Source organism: Corvus kubaryi, unplaced genomic scaffold (assembly GCF_017639235.1).
Source record: "Corvus kubaryi isolate FWS band 111438036 unplaced genomic scaffold, C.kubaryi_AGA036_p1.0 37384, whole genome shotgun sequence".
Taxonomy (NCBI): Eukaryota; Metazoa; Chordata; class Aves; order Passeriformes; family Corvidae; genus Corvus; species Corvus kubaryi.
Window position 1 is genome coordinate 931,991 of NW_024581126.1, and position 24,331 is coordinate 956,321.

The 24,331-nt window shown below is 42.3% G+C and overlaps 1 protein-coding gene across 1 annotated transcript; it reads right to left on the reverse strand.

The window, feature by feature from the left end:
• Positions 1-1,162: 1,162 nt before the first annotated feature.
• On the reverse strand, positions 1,163-24,325 carry DKK3 (dickkopf WNT signaling pathway inhibitor 3). The gene is made up of 7 exons (XM_042035595.1): positions 24,255-24,325; positions 22,504-22,641; positions 21,918-22,001; positions 6,610-6,702; positions 5,093-5,237; positions 2,859-3,015; positions 1,163-1,689 (listed from the first exon to the last, which is right to left on the reverse strand). Exons 1-7 carry the CDS (start codon positions 24,318-24,320, stop codon positions 1,446-1,448), a joined length of 927 nt encoding a protein of 308 aa, XP_041891529.1. The 5' UTR covers positions 24,321-24,325; the 3' UTR covers positions 1,163-1,445.
• Positions 24,326-24,331: the final 6 nt, after the last annotated feature.

Consider the following 24,331-nt stretch of genomic DNA (forward strand, 5'->3'; position numbering starts at 1 on the left):
CATTCCCTCATTATTCCTCTTCTGACTGCCCTGTGCTGCCTCTTGGCCAACATAGGGGAGGTGGAAGTGGGGGCAAAGGAGCAGAGAGGGAGTACCATCCCCTAGGTAGGGTACTTCATTAAACTACCATTTACCATAGATAGAGACTGCTAAAGCATCCTTAAGAGCTTTTGGAAGAGAGAAAAAAACTACTTATCAAATGTACTGTAAATTTTCTTCAAACTCAGACATTGGGGAAGGCAAAAATGTAGAGATGAAATTCAGGGACTGCAGCATCAAGAACTTGAAGGGAGAACACTGTCATTAAGAGGGCAATATTTACAGACTGTTACCACTCTCATGGATATTTTTTACACGGGAAAATTGCAGTAACATTTAATTCCTTCTCTTTGTATAGATGGGGCTGTCTCTAAAGCACAGTAATTTTATTAGGAGTAGAAAAGGTAAATTCAGTGAACTCTCAGAGCCGGTGTCTGTGTGTGTGTATTGGTGTGAGAATTGGTTGTAGAGTCCTTAAACCAAAAGTCAAGACAGTTCTGATGAGATATCCTCCCTGTGTATAATGATGATGGTACCCTAGGAGTTTGTTGAAAAGCCTTCATGCACCAGAAATGGTGCAAGATGTGCAGATTGGTAGCACAGTCATACACCTGTTCCAGTTATTGGTGCTCTGCTGTTCCAAACTAGACATGAGCAGTAGGGATGTTCTGGGAAGAAGTGCCATGAAAAGTTACTTGGCTGGAACCTCTTGTCGTGTTTTACCATGTGCAACAACAGATGGTGAAATCTATACCCCAGAAAACCATCAACAGTGGAGGAGCCATGGTAGCAAACTGGTGAGACAGCTGGGAGCTGGGGAGTTTGGTGGGTCGGATTTTACTCTTGGCTTGCTGTTGGTTTTTTAAATCCATGACCTTTTAAGGTGGTAAAAATAATCACATCGTGTAACATGCACAGATTTATGCCTATGAGGTGTATTAAAAGCATAAACCAATTCTAAAGAAAAAATAAAAAATTCCTTTAAATATTCCTTAAAATCAATGGCTGCAACAGTGTCAAAGTAGATGGTTCATACCCTAGAGAAATAAAACAATTCTAAACATCCATATTCAGAAGTCACTTCTACAGTTGCTAGTAACTTAAAATTATTTATGCTTGTGTGTATTTTTTAATGAGTACAAGTACTAAGAAGTTTATTTCTGACATACAAGGGGAAAGTACAAATCCAGAACACTCATATGGTTCCCATTTGACAGAAAGTTTGGTCCAGGGATTGAATGAATTCTGCAGTAGCTGGGACATGCAGGTTTGGTGCACAGAGAAGGATGCTCGTTGAAGACCTCATTTATTGCACTTCTATCCAGCAGTGTGTGTTTAGGGGTCATACAGGCAAGACACTAGACAAAAAAAATCTAGAAATAACTAACTAAACTGGTGCTTGGGCTTTAGATTTCATCTCCCAAAACCAGGTCCTGAGCTGAGTCAGGCTCAGGCTTGAAACCTGCTTGGTCCTGCAGACTTTCTAATTCTCTCCGCACTTCCTGAATGACGCTGCTTTCCTCATAATCAGAGAGAAGATCCTGGGGGATCAAGCTGAGAAAGGGCATCTCATCCACGACTAAGGGATCTTCTTTTTCAGTGTTCTGGGTTTCATTGGCAGACAGCTGACACACAGATGCAGACCTGTGGCTGTTGGAAAAAGGCACATCTGGTCATACAGTACATCATTTTGTGTTCTTCTTCTAGTTCATGAAATTCTCCATTCCCTCCTCACATAAAAACATGTTAAATGCACAACGGATGTACCCCAGCTGACTTCACAAGCATCTGATTCTTACATGCTTGACAGCTGGAGAGTTATAAATGTGATTTCCACATACAGAGATCCTAACAGCACAAAATGTTTGATCCTGGCACACAAGATGTCGGTGGCTCTCAGAAAAAACAGGTAACAAAAAAATGTTACTTGAATCTTTAAATTCGGATAGAAAATTCTGGACAGTTCAGCTATATTCACACCCTAATTAATTTCTGTGTTTCTACATCCTCATCTGAAACATTGTTCTGACTAGACCTGACATTTGCTGACAGATCTTCCCTGAGGTTAATGGTGCATTGACAAAAATTTTGGTGATGAAAGCATGGGATCAGCTCTGCTTGCTTCCTTTGATGACATTTATGAAACAAAATGTTACCCAATTCCTTTTCAAGCATGAAAAAATGTAGAAAGAGTTGGACACAGAAGAGAGAAATAATAATCTACATCTCTATCCCAGCTATGATGTCTTGTTGGAAGTTAATATGATGCTGGTAGCATAGGAGCAAACTTGGAGAGTTTATTTCATAGAAAATGTAGGTTTTCTAAAAATGCTTTTAGCAAAACTGAAATGATCTCACTTTCTGCCAGTGAAACTGCTGACAATGCAAAGAACTCATTTTAAAGAAATATTAAAAGCATGAGCTATGAAAAGTTTGTGTTAAAATACCTTTAACATGTCTCACATTGTAAAGCAAGCAAAACATCTGACAGAAGCCCAGTCTCACACAGAAAGTTGGTGGACAGGGACTGCGTGCAGAGGATTGGAATGATGCATCTCAACAGCTGTTAGTACTGCCTGATTAAAAAGCAGTACCAGCCCCATCAAATCACACACTTAATTCACACCGGATTCATGTGTTGCCAAACTTAGTTGGGCACATTTGTGTGGGACAAAGCAGAAGGTTTCAGTGCTACAGACGAGAGAAGTTGTCAAAACCTTTTCTAGTGAGGAAGAATCTGTGTGTTCTCTACCTATTTACCACAGAAATAGACCCCTCAAAAATTTCAAGCAGCTTGTTTGCCCAGCTTTGGTCCTTACCTGTGGGGCTGGCAGCTCAAGCCACTTGCACAGGGGCAGTGCTCCAGCACTCCATCGGGCTCCAGGTCCCAGGTGATCAGGTTGAGAAGCCTGTTTGAAGGGTCATGGCAGGGTTCACCTTCCTCAGGTAAGGGCGTGCACACAGGAAACAGCAGCTCTGCAGGCCAGAGTAAAGTCATTTTAGGAGAGGTTGTTATCTGTCTGCTAAACTGGGATGACCCCATGTTCAATTCTTTATGCAAGATATAAAAAGACAGGCTTGATCTCTTTTTAAGTCCACTTACATGTTAGGGAGCTATAACCATGTTTTTTCCACTAGGTGGGAGTAAGACATTTGAAGTTCATCCTTAATGAGCACGATCAGCTTGACTCAGAGACCAATGTCAAGACAGTACAGCACAACTCCAGCCCTTGGAGATTCTAAACTCTTCTAATCCCAAGAAAACTAACATTACAGTGAATCCTTTGCAATGAGTAGCATAAATAGTTCAAAATCTGAATAGAAAAATACCTCTCTCCTTTAGAACTCTGTTATTTTGCAGAGGCTGCAAATACAGAGCAATTGTTCAGAGACTAAATAATGAAGTTACAAGAACTGCAACTCAGACATTTAATTTATTTTAGTAATTCTGCTGTAGGCAAAGCTGTCTGATGGCATTTGGGACTTGGCACCTTTGTTCCTACACAGGGCTGAATTTCAGCCTGTGTAAGAAATTATTTTAAAAGGCTGTGTCCTTTGGGTTTCCTCATGTCAGTAACTCACTGTCTCAGTCTGGAATTCAGCTCTTCCAGATGTTCCTATAAAACCTCCCTTCCTCCTCTTGTCTTCAGTCACCTCATATGGCAGGATAAAATATGAGAAGAATTCAAAATCTGAAGTTTTTAAACCAGGCTTGGTCAAAAGACACATATATGTGTGTGTGCACAGACACGTGCTTCAATGTATCTGACCTATCAGTTCCCAGTTTCAAAACATTATATACTGAGCAGCGAATACTCCACAGTTTACTGAAGTTTTACATGAAAAATATGCATTGTTATTAGGACAATCTTTTGCAATACTCTAGTGATGAAGAAAGGCCTTGAGGTTGGGCCTAACCTGAAAAACCCTATAGCCCTGCTAAAGCAGACAGCCATAGAGAATAAAAATTCATTGCTACTAATCAATAGAAAAATTTAAGTTCTCATAAGAGTATTCTATCAATGTTCATCAATGTTCTTACCTATTGATTTATTTATATATATATATATATAATTTTCTCAATAACTATATATCTCTTGTTCCTTCCTAACCAAACTTAATACTGAAGGTCCACTATGTAATGCTCCACATTAACATGGGAAAGCTGAGCAGATCCTCTTTACTTTTAAATGGTGTTGGAGCTTTCTCCTTTGTTTTCCTGGAATGCCCTGGTGGCCTGATCCACTAGCAGGCTGAGAGTGGGACAGGCCCAACCATCAGTACGAGGCCTCCTCTGGCTCATAGCAAGGAAAAAAGCTAAGGAAGTATCTACCTGCTGTAGGGAGATGGCTGGAATTGTGTCCTGTCACTACTAAAATAAGGTGAGCTGTGATAAATGCAGTGAGGAACTGGTGTGTATAAACCACCAGAAGAAACTGGACCCCAACCAGACAGGACTGGGGATTGATTTCAGGCCCGAGACCTTCTGCTCTCCCTTCTGTAAATCAAGTTTCACATTCCCATGTAGACTGACAACATAACCTGGGATGTCATTCCTCTGTCTCTCTTGGCTGCCTGGTGTGATGCCCTGGAAGGCTCACATAAAACTTGGAGCATGAAATGTATCTGCACTGTGATTCTGATGCTCTGCTTGCTGAGAGGAAGGAGAAGCCACTTTCACACAGCTCATTAATTTCTTCTGCACATTTTTAATTCTCTTATTTTTGCTTTATTGTGTGTAAATTTGACATAGAGCTCTGCTGCTTTTAAATGCCTAAGACTCCCCTTTAGAAATGTAAATTTTTGTGCTTCTGCTGCTGGTCTCACCTCTAGTGTGCAACGGGCTTTGCTTTCACCAGTGCGCACCCCATCAGGCTGTTTCTCACTCCTAATTCTATCGAAGTTTTATGATGGAGTTAACACAGCGCATTCCACAGGCCAAGGGAGAACAACCTGTTGATTCTGTAGAGATTTAACCATTTTCCCTGGGCTGAGAAGAGCCAAATAGCAACGCCCCTGCATGATGAGATGAACGGGATTAACCCCTGAGTACCTTTCTGGAAAGCACAGCACGTTCCAGGGTTGCAGTCGTGCTGGTTCTCACAAATGGTGCCGTTCTCCCCTTTGGCAGTGGCTCTCGTGCACTCGCCCCACACGCAGAGCTGCTCTCCACAGCACTCCACATCCCGTGAGCAGGGCTGCCAAAGGCAAAAGCTCCTGAGAAAACTGGCACTGTAGCACTCATTGCATGTATCACACACAGCTACACACAGAATTAAACCCTGAGCCTGAAGACAAGAGTATGTACTTTAAATATACGTATGTCATGTTCCCGCTGCTCAATAGAACTGCGTCATTTCTCAGGTTGAGCACACATAGAATTATTGCCAGACAGGAACCTCCACAGCAGAGCAGCAGCACTTCATCCAACCTGGCCTTGGACACTTCCAGGGATGGAGCATCCACAGCTTCTCTGGGCAACCTGAGCCAGGGCCTCCCCACCCTCACAGGGAAGAATTTCTTTCCAATATCTAACCTAACCTGCTCTCAGTATGAAGCCATTCCCTCTTGTCCTGTCACTATATGCACTTGCAAAATGTCCCTCTCCAGCTCTCCTGTAGCCCCTTTAGGTACTGAAATGCTGCTCTAAGTTCTCCTGGGAGCCCTCTTTCTGCAATCAAGGGAAACTAAAATTAATAAATGAACCATCATCAATGAAGAACATTACTGGTTTTTTTCCATTGTTAAATGCAGTCAGGAATTTACAGTTTGTTCAGAAGAATTGTTTTCAAAGAGCAAAGCAAAAAAAAAAGTCTTACTAAAATCCTTATTTTAGTTGTAATAAGAACCAGACTTCATTGGTAACTAAGAATCTTTGAAAAAATCTGTCTGAAAAAAATCTCTTTGCAAAACAGAAATGCAAATCTCTAGCTAGAGGTACCTTTGTATGACAAGTGCCCCAGTGTTTCAACTACACACACCTAAGAAATCAACCTAATAAAAACCATGTGAGTCACTTTGTTTCCTTTTTTAGGTAGTCTGATTAACAATCTTAAGGAGTCATAGCAGGTCAGTGTTTCAGCAGCTTTTTCCTGTCTGCGTAAAGCACTGTCTGGGCAGCCATAAAAAAATCTGTATTTCTTCTCCAGCGGATCCCACAGGCAGTGCTTAACAGAGGGCAAGGTGTAGGACTACACTGGCACTATGAAGACCTGCTAATTAAGTTAAAAAATGCTCTGTAATTGTGGAGGTTCCAGGTTGGGGAATTGATCCCACCTCCTTCAGCCTGAGTTCACTTTACAACAGAAGTGTAGCTAGGATCCAGTTTTTACTTTCTTTATCCTACAAGTGTTCTACTGAGAACTGCAAAGAAAAGGTGGGGAGAGGGGTAGATGTTGGGTCATCCCAATCTTGTGTTTTAATTACTCCATGTTAACATAAAAACTTTTTTACCCTCATGCAGAAAGCTTTGCAGCTTCTTTTCCGTCAATTTTGACTTGCTGACATTAGCAACAATAACTTACTGAGTTTCTAAAAATCACATTAAATCCCATCTCATTCAGGACTTACTGTGTGCTGGGGCTTGCAGAGCTGACATTTGTATTCAAAGGTGGAGAACTGGCAATACTTCCCTGTTTCACAGTCTTCGTCGATGATACACTCCTGAAGGAAAGGATAAAAGCGTGATTTGCCAAAAATTCATGCCTCTCCTTGAAATACCAGAAACTCTTCACTAATTTCATTTCTTACTAGGGGCTCCTTGTACAACCATGGTTCTGTAACAGACCAGTGCCCTCTCCCTGGCTTATCTGAATCCTCTGGCCTCAAATTGCTGGGTGGCTTCACTTCTTGAGTGCGTGGCAGTGGGGAGAACACAGGGAGCAAGTGGATATATTTGTGTCTGATTCATGGGGGGGGGGGGGCTGTTTTCCCATCTAATGGTTACCTCTTAAAAATTGTGTGATTAACCCTCTTCTCTAAAATGTCCTTTTTTTTTTTCCCTCCAGGCTGGAAACAATGTAGTCAACACCATTCTGAGTCCCCTGTACTCCAGCATTGGTTTGGACCATTGTTAGTGGGAAGGGAAAGGAAAAAGCAAAAGGAATTACACAAAAATCCTTGAATTCTCTGAAGTAAGCACTTGGCTGCTCTTCAGCAGACACTAATCTCACTTGCTGGAGCAGATCATCTGTGCAACCTCTATTGAAAGTTTCCACTAAGCATCTCATTTTCTTCAGATCTTCTCCAGATTCAGCCTTTTGGAGGGTTCTTGCCATGTGTGAGGCAAGGCTGCTCTGCCTGAATCAGCCCTGTCTGAATTACCCACTTTGGCCACCTCAGATGTTTCCAAGCAGTTTGATTACCCAGAACACAGAACACAAGCTAAACACGGTCTAGGGCCTGACTCTTTCCAAGTCAATGACTCGACATTCAAGTTACATGTTTATAATTCAGAAGAAGTCATTTTAGCTGTTTTAAGGAATTAGTATCACCAGGTCTAGGCTGCTATAAATTACCACAACGTTTTTCAACTTCATTATCCCAGTAGTGTGTGTGTTCCACTTTTTTTTTTTTTTCTTTCCTGTTATGATAAAAATTCTGTTAATGTGAAAAATGTTCATCAGCTGGTGGCAGTAGACTGGGGCAGGAGTGGAGGACTGAGAGCTACATAACCAGGTGGATCAGAATCCAAATATCCAAATGTTACAGAGTATGTTGGAGGTTTTGTGGTTCCCAGTGAGCAGGCAGCCACATCTCTTCAGCAGCCGTGCTCTTCTAGGCCAACTTGTGTAGCTGTTGGTAGCTTTGTTGGCTGCTTTGATGAATCCCCTGTATAAACCATACCCAGAATAGACCCCACTGTTTCACTCCTGTTCCATCCACTCTCAGGCAAACAGCCAGGTCTCGCTGTACTCAGGTTTTCCAACTGTCCTTCTCCATAAAGGAGAAATCTTGCCATAATAGTTTTTAAGCTCATGGAATAACTCTCTCTCCAGCTCTAAAACCACCTAACACCAAAGTTGCAATTCTCCAGTTGCTGCTTTCTCCTGAATTAATGAGTGCCACACCAAAAAACTTTTTCCTCTTACTGAATTGTGTCCCACCAGTTCAGACGTTCAGTTTTATGAGGGTTTCCAGTCAGGGAAAAAAAAAATCCCTTTGTGGGTTTCTTTCCTGGCCTGTAAAAGGCTTCCTTTCACATGATCTCTGGGAAATAGTGTGTCACACTCCAAACCAATTTACTTCACCCAGATATCCATAGTCAATGCAGAACTCAGTAATGCTTACATGCAGATGTGTAACCATATACATTTTTATTATTATTTATTTTTCTTTCTTTAATCAGGCAACAGACCTTTTATAATTCAGCTACCTTAACACAGAATAGTTGCTGGACAAGGAGCAAATCTGAACATCTTCATCAGCTGCAACAGATTCTGAACAATCCATTTTTTCCTGGAACTGTGCAAACTAAGTTATTTCTCAGAATATTTTGTCTTTGCAGGAGCTACTGCATAAACTGAGGAGAGGGAGTGTTGGGTTCTGATGTGCAGCAGAGCATACAAGTTGGGCAGATAACTTAAAGGCAGAATAAGCCAGCCACAGTGATAATGATGTACATCCCCCTGAAATCCATTTTTGTGTTATACCAGTTAATTTAATGCTGTGGAAAAGGAATATGCTGTTTGGGAAGTGCTAAAGAATAATACAGAGTGAAAGCAGCATTGCCTGTTTATTAATGGGACTACTGGGAGCCATAAACAACAGAGGCCAGGATGGAGAATCCCATGCTATGTACCTGTAAGGACTTGCTCAGCATCCTGTGGACTCTTATTATAATATTGTGCTCTGCAGTGAATATCCTGCAGCACCTGGAAGCAATTTGGGCATTAGGATTTGTTCCAAAACCAACAGGGGGAAAAAAAAAGGAAAAAACCAACGAAAAACCCACTCAACAAGAGAATGAAAATCATGGAAAAGATTCCTAAGTCTGCTGAAACAACTGCTGCTGAAAGAAACTTCAGGTTTCTTGTCTTTGGTAGATTATGCCAAAGATTCTTGCTTTCCTAAAGCATGTTTAGTGTCCATTTTATTTGAGAATAAAACAGTGAGTGATGCTGGTGATAGTCAAATACGGCAGCTCCCAGACCACCGAAACAGCTGGTGCAGGACTCTGCAGGTCAGAGCTGCTGGGACAAGCTTTCACAGGAGTGCTTTCCCTCAGGCCTTTGCACACATGGAAAGGCACAAAAGAAAAGAGTTTTCTTCCAGTGTGATGTGCCAATCTGCAGCCCCCAGGGCCTGGCAGGTGCCACAGGCTGTTCTGGCAGATTGCACTGGCTGGTGGGATGTATCCCACGGTGCTGTGCACCACGTCACCCTCTGCCCATACAGCACACCAAGGAGGATAGAGGGACAAGCAAAGAATTTCTCATTTCAAGTTATGAAAGCAGAGCAACATGGCCAGAGTTAACCTAATTTCACACAGAACCCACTTTCTTTGGCAGTGTTCACCTGGTTTCTGTACCTCACTACGGCAGTATTTTTAATACTCTGTTTTGCTGGTGATACAGTATGTACTGAAATAACACTCACTTTCTTTGCTCTTCTTCCCCTTAATCCTTAATTAAAACCCTAAGAGTAGACTAAAAAATACTCTGATCATGTCTAACCTTCAAAATGGACTCACTGATTTTAAATTCATAACTGGCATTTGATTTGTCTGTTCCCTCTCCCCACTCACACTCACCCTGCCTCCATTCTCAGAAAGTTCTTCTTCAAAGATAACTTTAAACAAAACTCTCTCTTCACTACTCATATCTTCAGCCAATACTTGTCAGGGACTGTCTTAAGTGAGACTTTCTCTCCTTCTTTAGTTTAGAACACAAGAAAGCAGAGGAAGGCACTGTCATGACTTAATATACAACTTTTCTGTGGTTCTCTGGCATGAGAACAGTGGGATTCAAGCAGGAGAACCCCTTCTCCCCTCCTTGTGTGATGGCCCAGTTTGCTGGCTTACTGTGACCCAGTTACAGTTTGTGCCTACAAACTTCTGAAGGAGCTGAAGGGAGAGGCAGGATTGTTTTCTGCACAGCTGGTAAGCCAGAACAGCCCTTCCAAAGTGTTCATTCCTAACCCTCTATGGATTTCAGGTTTCCAAGCCATGAAGTAGAGAGGCAAAAATCAATTATTCTGGAGAGGTAAGGAAGTTCTGCCAGCAGAAACACAGCACAGGAAGCAATGCTACTAAAGCAAGTCGTGTGACAATTAGAAAATGAGTTTTAGTAACAACCTTGGAAATGCATGGGGGCATCTCGGCAGTATTCAGGGATAACTGTGCTCCAAAAGCTTCTCTGAACAAAAGCCCCTTTACATGTCTATTAAAAACTCCCCAGACAATGAAATTCCCATTTCAAAAACCTTTAACTCAGGTAGAACTCAGTGTTAACCTCCGTGAACCATAGCTACAGATCCTTCCCAAACAGTGCCAGAGCTCACCTGATTGCACCCATGAGACAACAACAATTCCAGCCATGGCTGAAGTGCCATGTTCACATTGGAACTGACATCTCTTAGCAAATAGTCCTTCTAAGAGTTAACATTTCTGTGTTTACAAATCCCCTTCTAGGTTTTGTTTCAATTTCTGCAAGTTGTTTCACGTAGGACTGGTCTCCGTCACTGCAGCAGATGGCAAAAACTGCTGAGTAGTAAGGAAAAAAAAGAAGCATAAAACGTGTTTTATATCCTACATGTATTAAAAAAAAGGCAGAATTACATAGCAAGGAATATTGTTTTATGGAAACTACTACTTTAATTTGAAATGCAGTAGCATTCCCGTTCCTAATCTCTCAGTTGTCTAGACAGGGCATGTAACGCAGTTGTCTTTAATGAGATATGAATTAATTTGCCTTGAAATACCTCAAAACCTCTGTAATACTTTCCAGCAGTGCAAACCTCTCACTGCTGTCCTGCCAAGTACACAGCACTCGTAAAATTAGGAACTTCTGTTAAAAAAAGACGTCCTGAAAAGAGCAGACATGAGCTGCAAACCGTGGTAGGGGTCACATCCCAGTGCTATGAGGGGAAGCCAGCTCTTTGGGTGGCTCTTCAACAGGAATGTGACTTCTGAGCTCAAAACTAACAAACAACAAAACACAAGTCCCTTGATTTTGTCATGAACTTCTCCATGGAGCTAATCTCATCTGATTCCTTGCCCCTGTTTCCCAGAAGCATTTTAATTGGGAAAATTTCATTTCTGGTTCTCCACATGACACAATATAAATGGATGCAAAATATGTCTTCATGACATAACTGAAGGTGGCCTAAAGGCACTTCAGCTTGGCTTTAGGTACCCAAAGAAACACAGCTATATTAGCTTTAAAATGCTGTTAAAAAGCTGAGGGAATTGAGGCAGTCTGTGGCCCCCACTAAACTGCTCACCACCAAAGCATCCCTTTCTACACCACCTGCTTATTCCCACCACACAAACAGTGATCCTGTCACTGATCAGACCCTTATGCAGTTAATGCTCAGTGTCAAAAGAGGAAATAAAGAAAATATCATCTTATCCACAGCTTCAAGGAGCTGACTCCAATGAAAGAAGAAACTACACCCAAAAAACCAAAACTAAATTCCTCACAAATGCCTCAGAATAATGAGGAAAATGGTGCCTGGATGCTCTCTCAGATCATGCTCTGTTCACTCTTGGTCAAAATCTCTCTGTAAGCCTTGCAATAATTTAATAGCAGGTCATTCTGCAGAAGCAACCACTTCATTTTCTTCCCTCACCCTTTTTTTTCTCAGTAATAATAACCTGATCCTGGCAGGACTACAGCTTCTGCAAACGCTCCCATGTAGGAAACACAGCGCCAAGTATTCATTTCAATCTATTTTGCAATGGTATCAAAGTGGGCACATGAGAAGAACTATTCTGATTTGGTAGAAAACCCCCATAAATTATATATCTGACAGGTAATTAACTTAGTCTGGAAACTAAGAGCTATCCAGCGTAGAAAGAATAAAAGAACTGTGTCTATGTGTGCGTATATGTATATATCTATATATATCTATATATGTGTATATGTGAGGTCAAAATACTGATGCATGTTTATAAACAAAGTTTTCCTAATAAGTTTGCAATTAATGGTCTTAACAGAGAAATGCATCTACCTGTGGATCTGTTAACTGGAGAACAACAATTCTTTAATCTTTGATAAGCAGAAGCTGTGTCTAAACACTCGTGGTCTGAGACATCCTGGGTTTTATTCCAAATGTCCCGAGCTCCAGTAGCAGTTGTGGAGCCACTGTAGAGCAGTGCCACAATGCTCCAAAGTGCCATTATTTGTAAGTAGCAGTAATCACACAAAGACACAGCTTTGATGCAATGATGTTCCCTGGGAGCTGAATTTTAATGCCGGCCGCTCTTGTCTCTACAATTGGCAGCTACAAACTTTCCATGATTCACTACTGAACTATGTCAATTTTGCAAATTTGTACAAGCAAAACAACACAGAGTAGCTGTACACAGTGAGGATGTGAAACAGCTGGGTGAAAAGGAAAGCCTTTGAAAACAAGATTTCTGTACTTAGTAGCTGCTGGCTAATCTTAAATCACTAAACTACGAGTAGCACACTGAGAGTAAGATGCTGACCTGTGCCCCATCCCTCACAGAACTGATTTCAAACCCTGAATTTTATGGGATTTGTTCCTATATACTTTTTTTGGTAGTCTACAGTTGGAACAGACTTATTAATTGTGCTTAAGGTGCCAGCCAAGGATAATAATACTGGAACAGAAGTACACTGGTAAGGATTCACATTCAATGGATTTTGCCCATGGCAGAGTTGACAGCATAAGACACTGCTGTTACTGTAGAAGAAATCGAATAGTTTATTTTCCATGAGCTGTAGGTGGAAGAAGAAGGGGTTTGAATTAAAGCAATAGCATTGGAATAAATCATCTCCAGCACTCAAGGATTTTGGGAACATGGAATCCATGTCTGCCTAAGGATGGAACAGGCATCTGGTTCATAGATGTTGACTCTTCGAAGCTTCTTCAAGACCTCCTCTGTGGGGCATTTCTTGGGATTACAAAAGCCTTTTTTATTCCCTTAATTTAATTTTTCAACTGAAATCATGTGCCTAGAGGATATCAACAACATGAGATGACAACTATTCATGAATATTCATTCCATTTCCTAAAAAAACACCAATGAGGAAGAAGGGGAAAGGGGTCTTCAGCACACTCCTTTTCCAAAAGGGACATGAGAGTATGAGCGTGTTACAGATTTCCACCACGTATGAAGTCCAAGACAAACACCTACCAGGGGACCAAAACTTTCCCTTGCTGACAGCTGTGAGCTCTCTTGGACCCAGAAAAACCACTGAGGCTCCCCTTTGCCTGACACCATGATGTTAAACTCTCTGTGTGCTGTAAGATACTGCTTCTCCCCCTGGACTTCCTAAGGGAAGAAGTTTGAGGGATTCCTCATATGATATAAATTCACAAGCAGGCTCTGAGTCATTTCCAGACAGAATAATGAGTAAACAGATCCAGAATTCCCACCCCACCCTGTATATCTTTTGTACAACCATGCTGCATTACAATATATTACTAACTGGAAGGGAGAGTGGACTTGTTAGGAAGGAAAGAACCAGGACAGGTGGGACAGGTGGAGGGGGGTTCTCTGTAAGCTGCAGAGGTGAAGAACCACGAGTTGGCAGCTGATGCACTCACCAGTGGTGTCCCTCAGTGCTAGCAGTGACCCAGCCCCTGCAAAGGCCAGGCAGACACCCACTGCACAAAAGATGCCAAAATGCTCTTTTGTGAATCACATGGGAGGAAGAACAAAGTTCAGACTCACTCAGCTGACACAGAAATGCATTTCTCAAGGCATTGCATTTGAAGCCACCGTTCTACAGTGCTTCTTTCCTTCCTTTCTTCCTTCCTTCCTTCCTTCCTTCCTTCCTTCCTTCCTTCCTTCCTTTCTCTCTTTCTCTCTTTCTCTCCCTTTCTTTCTCTTTCTGTCCTTTCTTTCGCCAAACCTTTGATGAAACAGAACTAAACAGAAACAACTTCACCACTTTCCTTCAACTTCCATGGTTTAGCTTAATAAATCATAGTACAAAACACCATCAAGCTGGACCGGTAGCATCTCACACCTCTTCCTGACTCCAAACAACTGCACAGAAGGCTGAGGAATCACCGATCACACTCATTCTCTCTCCTCCTACTCACTGGTATAAAACCAGTCCCATCCTACAGATTTTGTAGAATCTAACCCTCTTAAAGTCCAGGTGAAGGTTAGATAAGACTTAGGCTCATCATATATGTGTCACAGGGCCAACCTCCCGGCCACTGCAAATTCTGCCACCTTACCTGTGACAACACAGATGGAACCAGCTGCAGATTTCACCCACTTATTTGCATCCTTTGTATCTATCTCAACCAATCTAAGATTATAACAGATGCAAATAAAAGACAAAAAGACAACATACCTATGCTATACATCCAGTGCTGTAGCCTGTATTTCCTGTAGCTTTAGCTACTGTTGTTACCCTGCCAGCCAAGGCTTGCTGTTTAATTAGATAATATGGTTTCAGCTAAAATCTCAAATAAGCAGCTGCTGGAGCCAATGGATTAAGTCATGTAATCAAAACCAGTGGAAAAAAATTCTCATTTGCTTTAAAGCTTTTCCTCTTATGAGTAATTTGCTACATGTGTATGGCAAGAGGAAAGAAACACTGCTGATGGACCTTCAATAAAGATAATCCATACTGTGAACTCTTAACAGATGTCACAAAATTGCCACCAGCCCACATGAAAGAGTCACTCTCCTGACTGTATGTTACCTTAAAGAGAAGACTAAAAAGCCCCATTTCTCTGAGAATAAATATGTTGATCTAGGAGAGGCAGAAAGTAAAATCATTCATGGTGGTTTGTTTTTGTATCCTCCTACAACTTGGACACGATCTGTAAAAGACAATCACACAGGCTTGGATACCCAAACCCAGCATGTTATGAGCAGGAAAACTGAACCAAAACCAGGGAAAAGGTAAACAACCTCCCTTTGACTCTCACTACTCCCTTATCACGGCTTGTTGGCAGAAGAGATGTGGCAACCAATGTGCAAACAAGGGAGAAGCGGGAAGCTTCATTCCTCCCTGCCCATGGAAAACTTCAGACAAGGCAGGATTTGTACCCACAGCTAACAAGAATGCTGTCAGCTTTAGAAGTGGTGCATGGACACTGGTGAAGCACTGGCTAGAAGAGAAAGTTTTGGACCATTCAGAGGAACTCACTGGTTTACCAGTCTGTTCTTACTAACCATGCTGAGAACACTGAATCAGTTCTAGGCACTGTCACTGTGTTACAGCAATAGCTTATTTTTGGCAAGGAGAAATTCAGCACAGGAAAAGCTTTCCCTCTTCAGTATTTAGCTACTCAAAGGGCAATAGTGCAGAGAGATAAAAACGGTGAGGTGGCTCTTCAGCCAACTTGATTTTGCATTAAAATATTCTTTTTCTTTGGGGTTTAGCTGGAACAGAAATACCACATTATAGCACAGGAGGATGTGGCAAATTTTTTAACAATTCTAAATACAGGCATAGAGTGGAATTGCTAATGAAGACTTTTGGAATATTTGTTAGTACTACACAGTTTTGTTTCCCTAACTTGACAGAAAAAAACCAACTTACACTAAACTAGACTAATAGGAAATATTAAAGGAATCCTTGTCACTCTCTTAATAGTTTTTTTCCGTACTAACAAAGTAAACTTACTAAAGCTATCTGAGCTGCTTCAGACTCCCACTGATACAAATGAGAGCAGGATTTGATACCTTTAATTAGGAGTAACCCTTTTGCTGTTGCATCAGTTACTTGCCTGGAAATCTAAGCCGCCATTTAAGAGCAAAAAAAACCCAGTGATACTGATCTGTGTTCTCAGACCTTTGCTGGTTGTGTTTTCAGCCAAAACACCTGCCTGGCTTGCCTCACCTCTCAGCAAAAGGCACTTTGCTTCTCCTGCCTCTGATAAGGTCTAGCAGCTGCTCCCAGCTGCTTGTTTGCTCAGGGCCATCGAGCCCGAGAGCCGAGTGAGTGCATGGAAACCGCAGCCTCACTTCTCACACCGTGGCCACTGCACCTCCACAGCGTTACAAAAGCACTGATGTTTGTGCCCACTGGCCACTCCTGCTCCTCTGTGCGCACCCATGACTTTCCACACAGCGTTCTCTGAGAGAAAACCAGCTCAGGATGGACTGAGTTTAGCAAGCAAAGATGTGGACACTGAGGAAGGAGTGTGTCAGGCAGCTGGCAATCACAGAGATTTCCCACCTTCCTCTTTGTACAGGATCAGACTTGACACTTGTATTTCAAACTCCTTCTGGCAGGTCTTTCCATTCACTGAGGCTAACATTCAGATATTTTTTTTGGCCATGGCCCAGTGAACATCAGATGATTGTCAAAAACACTGGGTTTAGATACACTGTGACTGACAATAAGGCCATCCTATCATCCATGACCTAAATTAAATCTCTTAATATCTTTTGCATCACTAAGGAGCACTTGCTGCTCATGGAGTCAGCTATGAAGTCTCACATATGCACACAGTCCATCACACCTTTCATACAAGAAGAATATGTCCCTCTCTACAAAAAGATTCACAGCCTGAAAATACTCCAGATTAACTAGAGCAACTCAAAATGCTAATTGAGCAATTCTTCTCATCTTTGGCTAAATCCTGTTTCCCTTTGCACCCTTCTCCACATCATTTTCTACTCTAACAAACACAAGCTACTTGTCCTCAAGAGCTATTCACACTTGCCCCAAAGCTTTGTGTTCTACATTGTCAAGACTGAAACTGAAAAGGGAACAAAAAAAGGGGGTTCAGTAAAATGGTAAGAATTGGTTAAGGATGTCTAACCCAGCCTGTCTGAGGAGCCATGGCTCTCTAAAACAAGTACAATTTGCCTTATCTACTCCTACAGCAAGGATTACCTAAAGAGGGGGTGTTGTGCAAAGAACTGCACTGGTCCAGTGACTATTGGAGCACAGCAGGCTGGACAGCTAACAGAAAAGCAAACGTAGAGTACCAAGGAATTAAATTATTAAACACACAAAACCTACCAAATTTAGCTATTACGTGATTTTTGGCTAGACAGAGACCAGGATTCCAACTCAGGAATGCACTTACTGTGTCTATTGATAGTTTGAGGTTGCTGAGTGCAAGTCACCAGGGACTAAAAGTGCTGTGAAAAATTAAACAAAAAAATTGGACCCAAATATAAGACTGTCCAAAACAAGAGTCCTCCCTGAGACATAAGGGAGCAGAAATCAACACCAAGATGCTGCATTTTCAAATTTCTGCCATTGACTCCTCTCCTGCAGTGATGCTGATGGAAAAATTGCAATTTCCATTCCATTGATTGTTCCTTCTCAATTTCCAAAGCTTCCTTTCTCTACAGCACTGGTAGGAACTCCTCTCCTGGAGCAGTATGGGCCTCAAGGAGAGCAACTCCAGTACGTGTGGCTGAGAACATGTTTGGTGAAATCATACACAAGTTGCCCCAACAGGAACCAAGTGGTTACTTTGGCAGTTCTGGACATCAGCAGAGAAGTGGGAGCTTGAAGACCTACAGCTTAACCATTTAAACCATTATTTTTCTCTAGAAAAGGGGGAAATTGAGCTATTTTCTTTCTTTTTACTGCTGGAATAAAGATAAAGGCTGAGAAAAGGTTTAAATGAGGCTGTTAATAAAAGGGATGCCACCCATTCTGTCTGTACAGATAAACCAGGACCTGCCAGCTCAGCTTGTAAACCCAGCTTCACAGTGATACCTCCCTGCCCAGAGCTCCAGGGGTGCCAGCAGCAGCCTTTCTTATGGAGATAAAGGCCTGGGCATCACAGGATCTCCTCCTAAGGACGTGCTGGTGTTTGAAGTCCCTCTCTGAGCAGCTGCTGTGTTTGCAGAAGGTGTGTCCCAAATAACAAGTGTGCACACAGGCACACACCCGCACGGTGGAGGAAGGGCAAGCACAGAATCGCACCGAGGGCAGCTCTCCTCACCCTCGCACAAAGGAACTTTGACCTGTGCTGCACAACTAAAGAGAAGGCACAGCCATGCCCTCAACAGCCTCTGCCACCAGGGACAAGCAAAAGAAAGGAATCTGCTCCACAGCGCCAAAGTGAAATGAGAAATGCATTATATCCCTCCAGTTGCCTGGTTCACTCGCCCTAGATACCAGCATCTTTAAAAATCTCTTTCAAAAAAGAGAATTGAAACCAACCAGATATACTTCCATTAAGCTTTGAAAAAGAAAAACCCAAAACAACACAAAAATCAACCTTGCTAAAAAGAAGATACTGCTTTTTAAAATTATTTCTCAAATTACTAGAGACAAGAAAAAAGCTCAGGTACACTAGCTTTGAATTGGAAGAGAGAGCTTATGTAAAATACTACTCTGAATGGAAGTGAGAAGAAATGCAACTAAATCTTTGTGTAGCAAACCTTACTAGTACCAATTTTGTTTCCTTTTATTTTTCATCCTTGCTTTCCCTTGGTCAGGCTAATGTATCACAACTGAAACAGGTCTAGCCAACAAGCTAGAGAAGGTTTTGATTTTCAGAGGATAATGGGGAATGCTATTATTTTTGCTGTGCTCTGTGCTTGAACTTTTGACTGAAAATACTCTATTAATTTGCAAGCTAACCAGTGCTCCCTGGAGAAGTAAATTACAGAGTATTTGAGCCTTAAATCCAGGAACAAATGGATGCCAGGCCCTCCACAGACTTTATGCCCATCCAGCTACCTCTTGCCTGTGTTTGGCCTCTATAAAAACACGAGTCTGCTGGATTGAAGCCTGACATCAGTAGGGGTGACTGCCAGCCCTCAGTGATATCCGAGAAAGTGAATGTGAGTCTGGGAATGTAAATGGGGCCTCCCAATAATGCAGCACCTCTGAGGAACTGGACTGCATTGCCAGAAATGGCAAAGAGCCCAACTCCCCTTCTGGAGACTTAAAACACCGATAGCCTCCTGGCCATAAAAGCACTGCCAAACGAGCCATCAGTAACAAAGAGCAGTCTAAGGAGAATGCTTCTGTGAGGCAGAGCCAGGAAGAAATACTCTGAAAGGAAAAGTCTGTGTGTGGAGGGTGTTCCCTGATGTATCTGCACTTCATGTACCTGTACACACTTATATTTATATGCACTGTTTGTGTATGTATTGGTACCTGCTTCAGGAGGACAAGCACTGTGATTTAAAAGGCAGGCACAACCTGTTTCCCACAAAGCTGCTTCTCCAGCGCAGGATTTCATTCCAGCCAATAAGTGGACACATCTTTGCCTTCTTGTGAGGCTTTTGTGTCATCTCTCAAAGCCCAAAAAGGTCACATGAAAAACTTCCAGTGATTTCAGAGGCTTGTAACTCAGCACAGAAAATAAATGTAAACTGAGGAGGTGTAGGGTTCCAGTTATCACAAATTACTGCAGTAATAAATTACACAGAGTTTGAATTTCAAAACAGGTGGTTTAGGAAGGTGCTTGGAAAATTCTTCTTTTACCACCCAAATTTGTACCTAAAGTGCAGGAGCTGTGGGAACCCTTAACTTTTATAAGGCAAGCCCATAAACTCAACCTATGAAACCAGTGGAATCACTCCTCCACCACCTATTGGTCTGTGAAGCCTGTGGCCTGGAGAGTGACTGGCACACGTCACAATGCCACACAAAACTTCAGGTATGAAAATTTGTGTGCATAAAAATGACCTAAGGGCCCAGTGCAAAGTTTTCTGCAGTTCATTTCCCAATTCTTTTACCTTAAGTTTACAGATCTAAGCAACAGTGCCTTTTAATTTGGGCAAAAATTTTCTTCTACTTCATAGATCTCTCCTCAGCAGCACCTTTTTCCTTGCTGTAACACAAATCTTCCAATTCTTAATTGCATTACTCCTACAACATTTCTGTGCCCTTGCAGTACCAAAAGTGATTCATATTCCTCCTTAATGTTTAAAGTCTGCAAGCATCTTCAGATTTACTTCTGTTAGGCATCTCTCAGTCAAATTAATTTCAGGCTCTCCTTAAATAAGGACCAAGTCCATCCGTAGGCTGCTTTTCATTTAAGTTGGCAACCTCTAAATAAGGTGTTTGTACCAGGGGCATGCTGAAAGTTCAAAATGAGTGTGTGGGGGGGAAATAAACATTAACAACTGCAGTTCTGTTTCAGCAGCTGCTGCAGTGGGGATGCTGGCGAGCAACGCTCCGCGGGGTGGAAGCGATGAGGAGCTGACAGGATCAGCCCTGGTTGGTCTTGGTTCAGAGCTGCATAAAGGCTGCCACCACAAAGCCTGGCAAAAATGTGTGTTCAGCCCTCAAACTCTTCAGCTGGAGCACTAAGAACAGTATGAGTTCTGGATGCAGCACTGGCTTGGTAAGCGAGGCAAACTTCCCATATGGAAAATGCAGCTGTACCTTGATACATGAAGCTTCTAAGGAACTGTGTATGAACCTTGGAGGAAGTTAATTTAGAAATACTTTTTACAGCTGTGAAGAATGATTAGACACCACAGGCAAGCCAAATACATTATGAAACATCACTAGTGTTGTGTTCCAGTGCTTAGAAGGTTAAAAAGTTTGCCTTTGTACACTGGATTTGAAGATGATTATCACGTTTGCTTGGAAAAAACCCCATTTGGATTGTCTTCATTGCATATAATCTCATTATTAAAAAGCACTGTGTAGGATGTTAACACTTTGTATAAAAGCAGATGTAATTTAGAATAGCTACAATTTATTTTACACCTTGACTTTTCACTTAAGCTACAAGCTTTGCCAAATAGTAAAAAAAAGTAAAGTTGCTTGTGTATGCTGTATTTTGCTACTTGCCATATTCAAACTTAAACAGCAGTATAAAAATATGAGCTGAAAGAGGGAAAACTTCAGAAAAGAGGCACTAATTTCAGGTTCTGTGCTCATTAAAACTAGAAACTACTGCCAGAAGTTTTTCTTTTTTCAGTGTTTTATAAAATAGTTACAGAGCTGCTTCTCTGAAAGATCTGGAGGTAAGTTACTCTAAAAAAAGCCAGGACATGTTAAAGTAAGTCAAACCACAAACTATTAGTCAGATGAAGCCAGCTATCAGAGGAAACCTGGCAAGGCCAGTCTTACTAAGAGCACAAAAAAGAGTCCATTTTGGTAAGACTGTAACCAAAGAAAACCCAATTTTTTTAAGTAGTAGTATGTGCTGAATGTCTCATGTGACTACTGATGTTTAGCAAATGGACCTGTGCTTGCAAGACTCAGGTAAAGAATATTCTTGCTTTTTAAACTTCTTTGAGAGTCCTTAAACCATATTTTGAGAGCGGAGGGGATTTATTGTCCCGTCTCTCTCCCTTCTCCTCAAAGTGACATTTCATAACCAGCTGTCCATCACTGTGTTAGGCTAAAAAGCAAATAGAGCCATATGTTGTTCCACAGATTCCCCATAAATAGATGATTTGGGGTTATTTTCAATTGTTAAAAGTCTATAAAGCAATTTTTTTTTGTGGAAGACAAGGTCAGTGTTATACTAAGGGTTTATCCACACTCACTGGAAAGGGCAGTGTAACTATCTTTTTATAATTAACATTTGTATTTAACAGACAAATTGAATGTTCAAACAGGTCAACTAACCACAACACTGAAACTCTGTTTCCAGTTCGTAATATTTCTAAGTTAAACTAATTAAAAAACACAAACATTTTTGACTGCTTACTCCAATGGTTTTGTGTGTTTTAAAAGATTTCAAAATTTTGTTAGGTGAACTCTGTCACAGTCTTCTGAACAAGGAACCCAAAGTATTTGTTTGATTTTCAAAAGGAAAGAAAAGTGCTCACTTACATGGTTTCTCTTGTTTTCTCCATCTCTTATAGATGTAATAACTGTCTCAGAAAAAACTGTTGATCCAGTTTTGTTATCTGTAACCTGATACAGGAAAAGAACAAAACATCAAACTACAGTTTTTATGAGTCCTTTGTGACTCTCCATCCTACATTCTGCAATAATTAACCCGCTCCCATCCCCTCTTTTATTCCCATTTTGCTGTCACTCTTAATAAACCCTAATCTGAGGGGGGAAAATAGATGACAGGGCTACCTCCTTTCCTATTTAAAATGACACTGTAAAGAAGCTAACTGAGCAGGAGATGGTTGGGGTTTTATTCCCCATGCCATAGCTGTATCTGTGTCCTATTTTTAGCAGGCACTTTTTCCAAAATAAATTATTATTTCACACTAACCTTTCATGATGTGTCCTAAACACTGTGATTAGGCAAGCACAGGAGATACAATAAAACCCCAAAGTCCTTATCATCAGGGAAGTTTACATTCCAAATTATTGTGTGAATAAACATGTAAAATTGGGGTCTTTTTTTTGAAGAAAAGGTGTGTAAGAATGGAGAGCTCACCACATATAAGTTTTCTCATACCTTATCAATTTCTTGATGAGTCTGAACAGTTCTGTTGCCCACTCTGGTTTCCGTGTTGGACTCGTTATGGTAGTTGGGAGGTAAGCTTTCAAAGCTGACTTCTGACAGCTTTTTTGCCCCTTCCTCTTCAGCTTCCATCTGCCAAATTTAGAAAAAAACCCCAAACAACTGAAAATTAGCAGAAATGTCACAAAAGAGACCGAGCCATGCCTCCCGTGCAGGCCCCAGTGACGGACGCTGCCTGCTCCAGACCCTGCCTGCAGCAGCTCTTGAATGGGCCAGAAAAGCAGGGCTGAGCTGAACCCTTGAGCTCTGGGCTGTTTAAGCCCAAGTCAGTCCCTGTGAGGGGAAAAAGCGTGCAGGGTAACGGCAATTTGGTATCTGCAAAGGCTGATGCCAGTCAAGAGCCCAGCTTTTCTGTTCTTCACAGAAAACCACTGAAGACTTCACACAGACTTTCCGATCTGACAAAGAAGAGAAAATATTCTGGAAAGAGAGAGAAACATCTACAAAGCCCCTTGAAGTCAACAGAAGCAGCCCTACAGATGAGGGTGCACACACCCAGAATTTCATTCTCTCTTTCAGTTCCTACTGTCTTTGTTTGTGGGATGAAGAAGGGCGTGAATCTTGTAAACACACAAGAATAAATCATGCCCTTTTGTTATTTGCAACCACTGTAACAGAGCTAGGAGGCCTCAAGTTCAACCAGGATGAACAACAGGATTTTTCCAAAGACAAAATGTCTCTTCTTGGTGCGTCTGTTTATTTTAAACAACAGTTGCAAATCTCTCTGAGTCCAAACCATTTACCTCCTAAGACTCTGCTCAAACAATTCACACTTTGTGCTGTACACAGACCATTCCTCAATCCAGAGCTGACTACAGAAAGAGTAAAACAGGCAGAAATGTTGATTACATCCTTAAGCATCTTTGCAGCATCGTAAAGAATGGTTTGTCTCAGTGTGTTTGCAGTCTAAATGAAGTGGATGACAGAGGTAGATTTCAGCAACCGTCCAGATGACTGTAAAAGTTCAGAAATTCTCTAATTACGGTAAAGCAAGGTCTGTTTCTCAAGCAGGCAGTCAGTTAAAGGTTTTTGTAGACTATGTATTTTTGAATGAGGGGAAAAGAGAACTTGAAAGGAAGATCCTTAACAGGAAGGGGAATAAAAAGCACACAAGAAAGGGCAGTGCTGGGACAAGGTGTTTTGACAGCCATATAAAACAATGGCTTGGGGATTGGTCTCAGTTCCTGGCTTTGAAACCTGTGCGATTCTGGGCCAGCAATTTGAGATCAAGACACGCAATTACATCACAAGCAAGCTGCTCCTCCACACATTTTCAGGACACGTACAGCTCTGAATCCTGGTTTGGGATACCCTCGTGCGCCTTAGCTCCTGCTGCACAGAGACAATCAAGTAACTCTTCCCTTCCCTCCTCCCCTCGCCACGTCCTGTTCCTTTCTGTCTCCGGGATCCAGCCGCACCATCGCCTCGCTGGCCCGGGCCACCCCGGGATGCGCACACAGGGCGAGCCCCGAGGGGCCGGCGGACACCGAGCCGGGGGGCCCCGCGCTGCCCAGCCCGGAGCTCGGGTCCGGCCGCGGCTGCTCCCGGCGGGGCCGGCCCCGGCTCCTTTGCGGCCGGCGGGGATGCGGAGCGCGGCCGGGATGCTGCCGGCGCTGCCCGCAGGTGCGGCCCGCCCGGGGAATACGTGAGGAGGGAACCCCCCGCGCCCCCCGCCGCCCCCGCACCTCCTGCACGGCGTTGCGCAGCTTGTGCTGCGTGTCCTCCATCAGCGCCTCCACCTCCCGCAGCATCTCGCCCAGGC

Coding starts and splice junctions, on each gene's coding strand:
- DKK3 (XM_042035595.1), bottom strand. CDS start 24,320: ATGCTGCGGGAGGTGGAGGCGCTGATGGAGGACACGCAGCACAAGCTG. Junction 5,238..6,609: donor TCTGCAAGCCCCAGCACACA/GTAAGTCCTGAA, acceptor TGCCTTTGGCAG/CCCTGCTCACGGGATGTGGA. Junction 1,690..2,858: donor TTGAGCTGCCAGCCCCACAG/GTAAGGACCAAA, acceptor TTTTTCCAACAG/CCACAGGTCTGCATCTGTGT.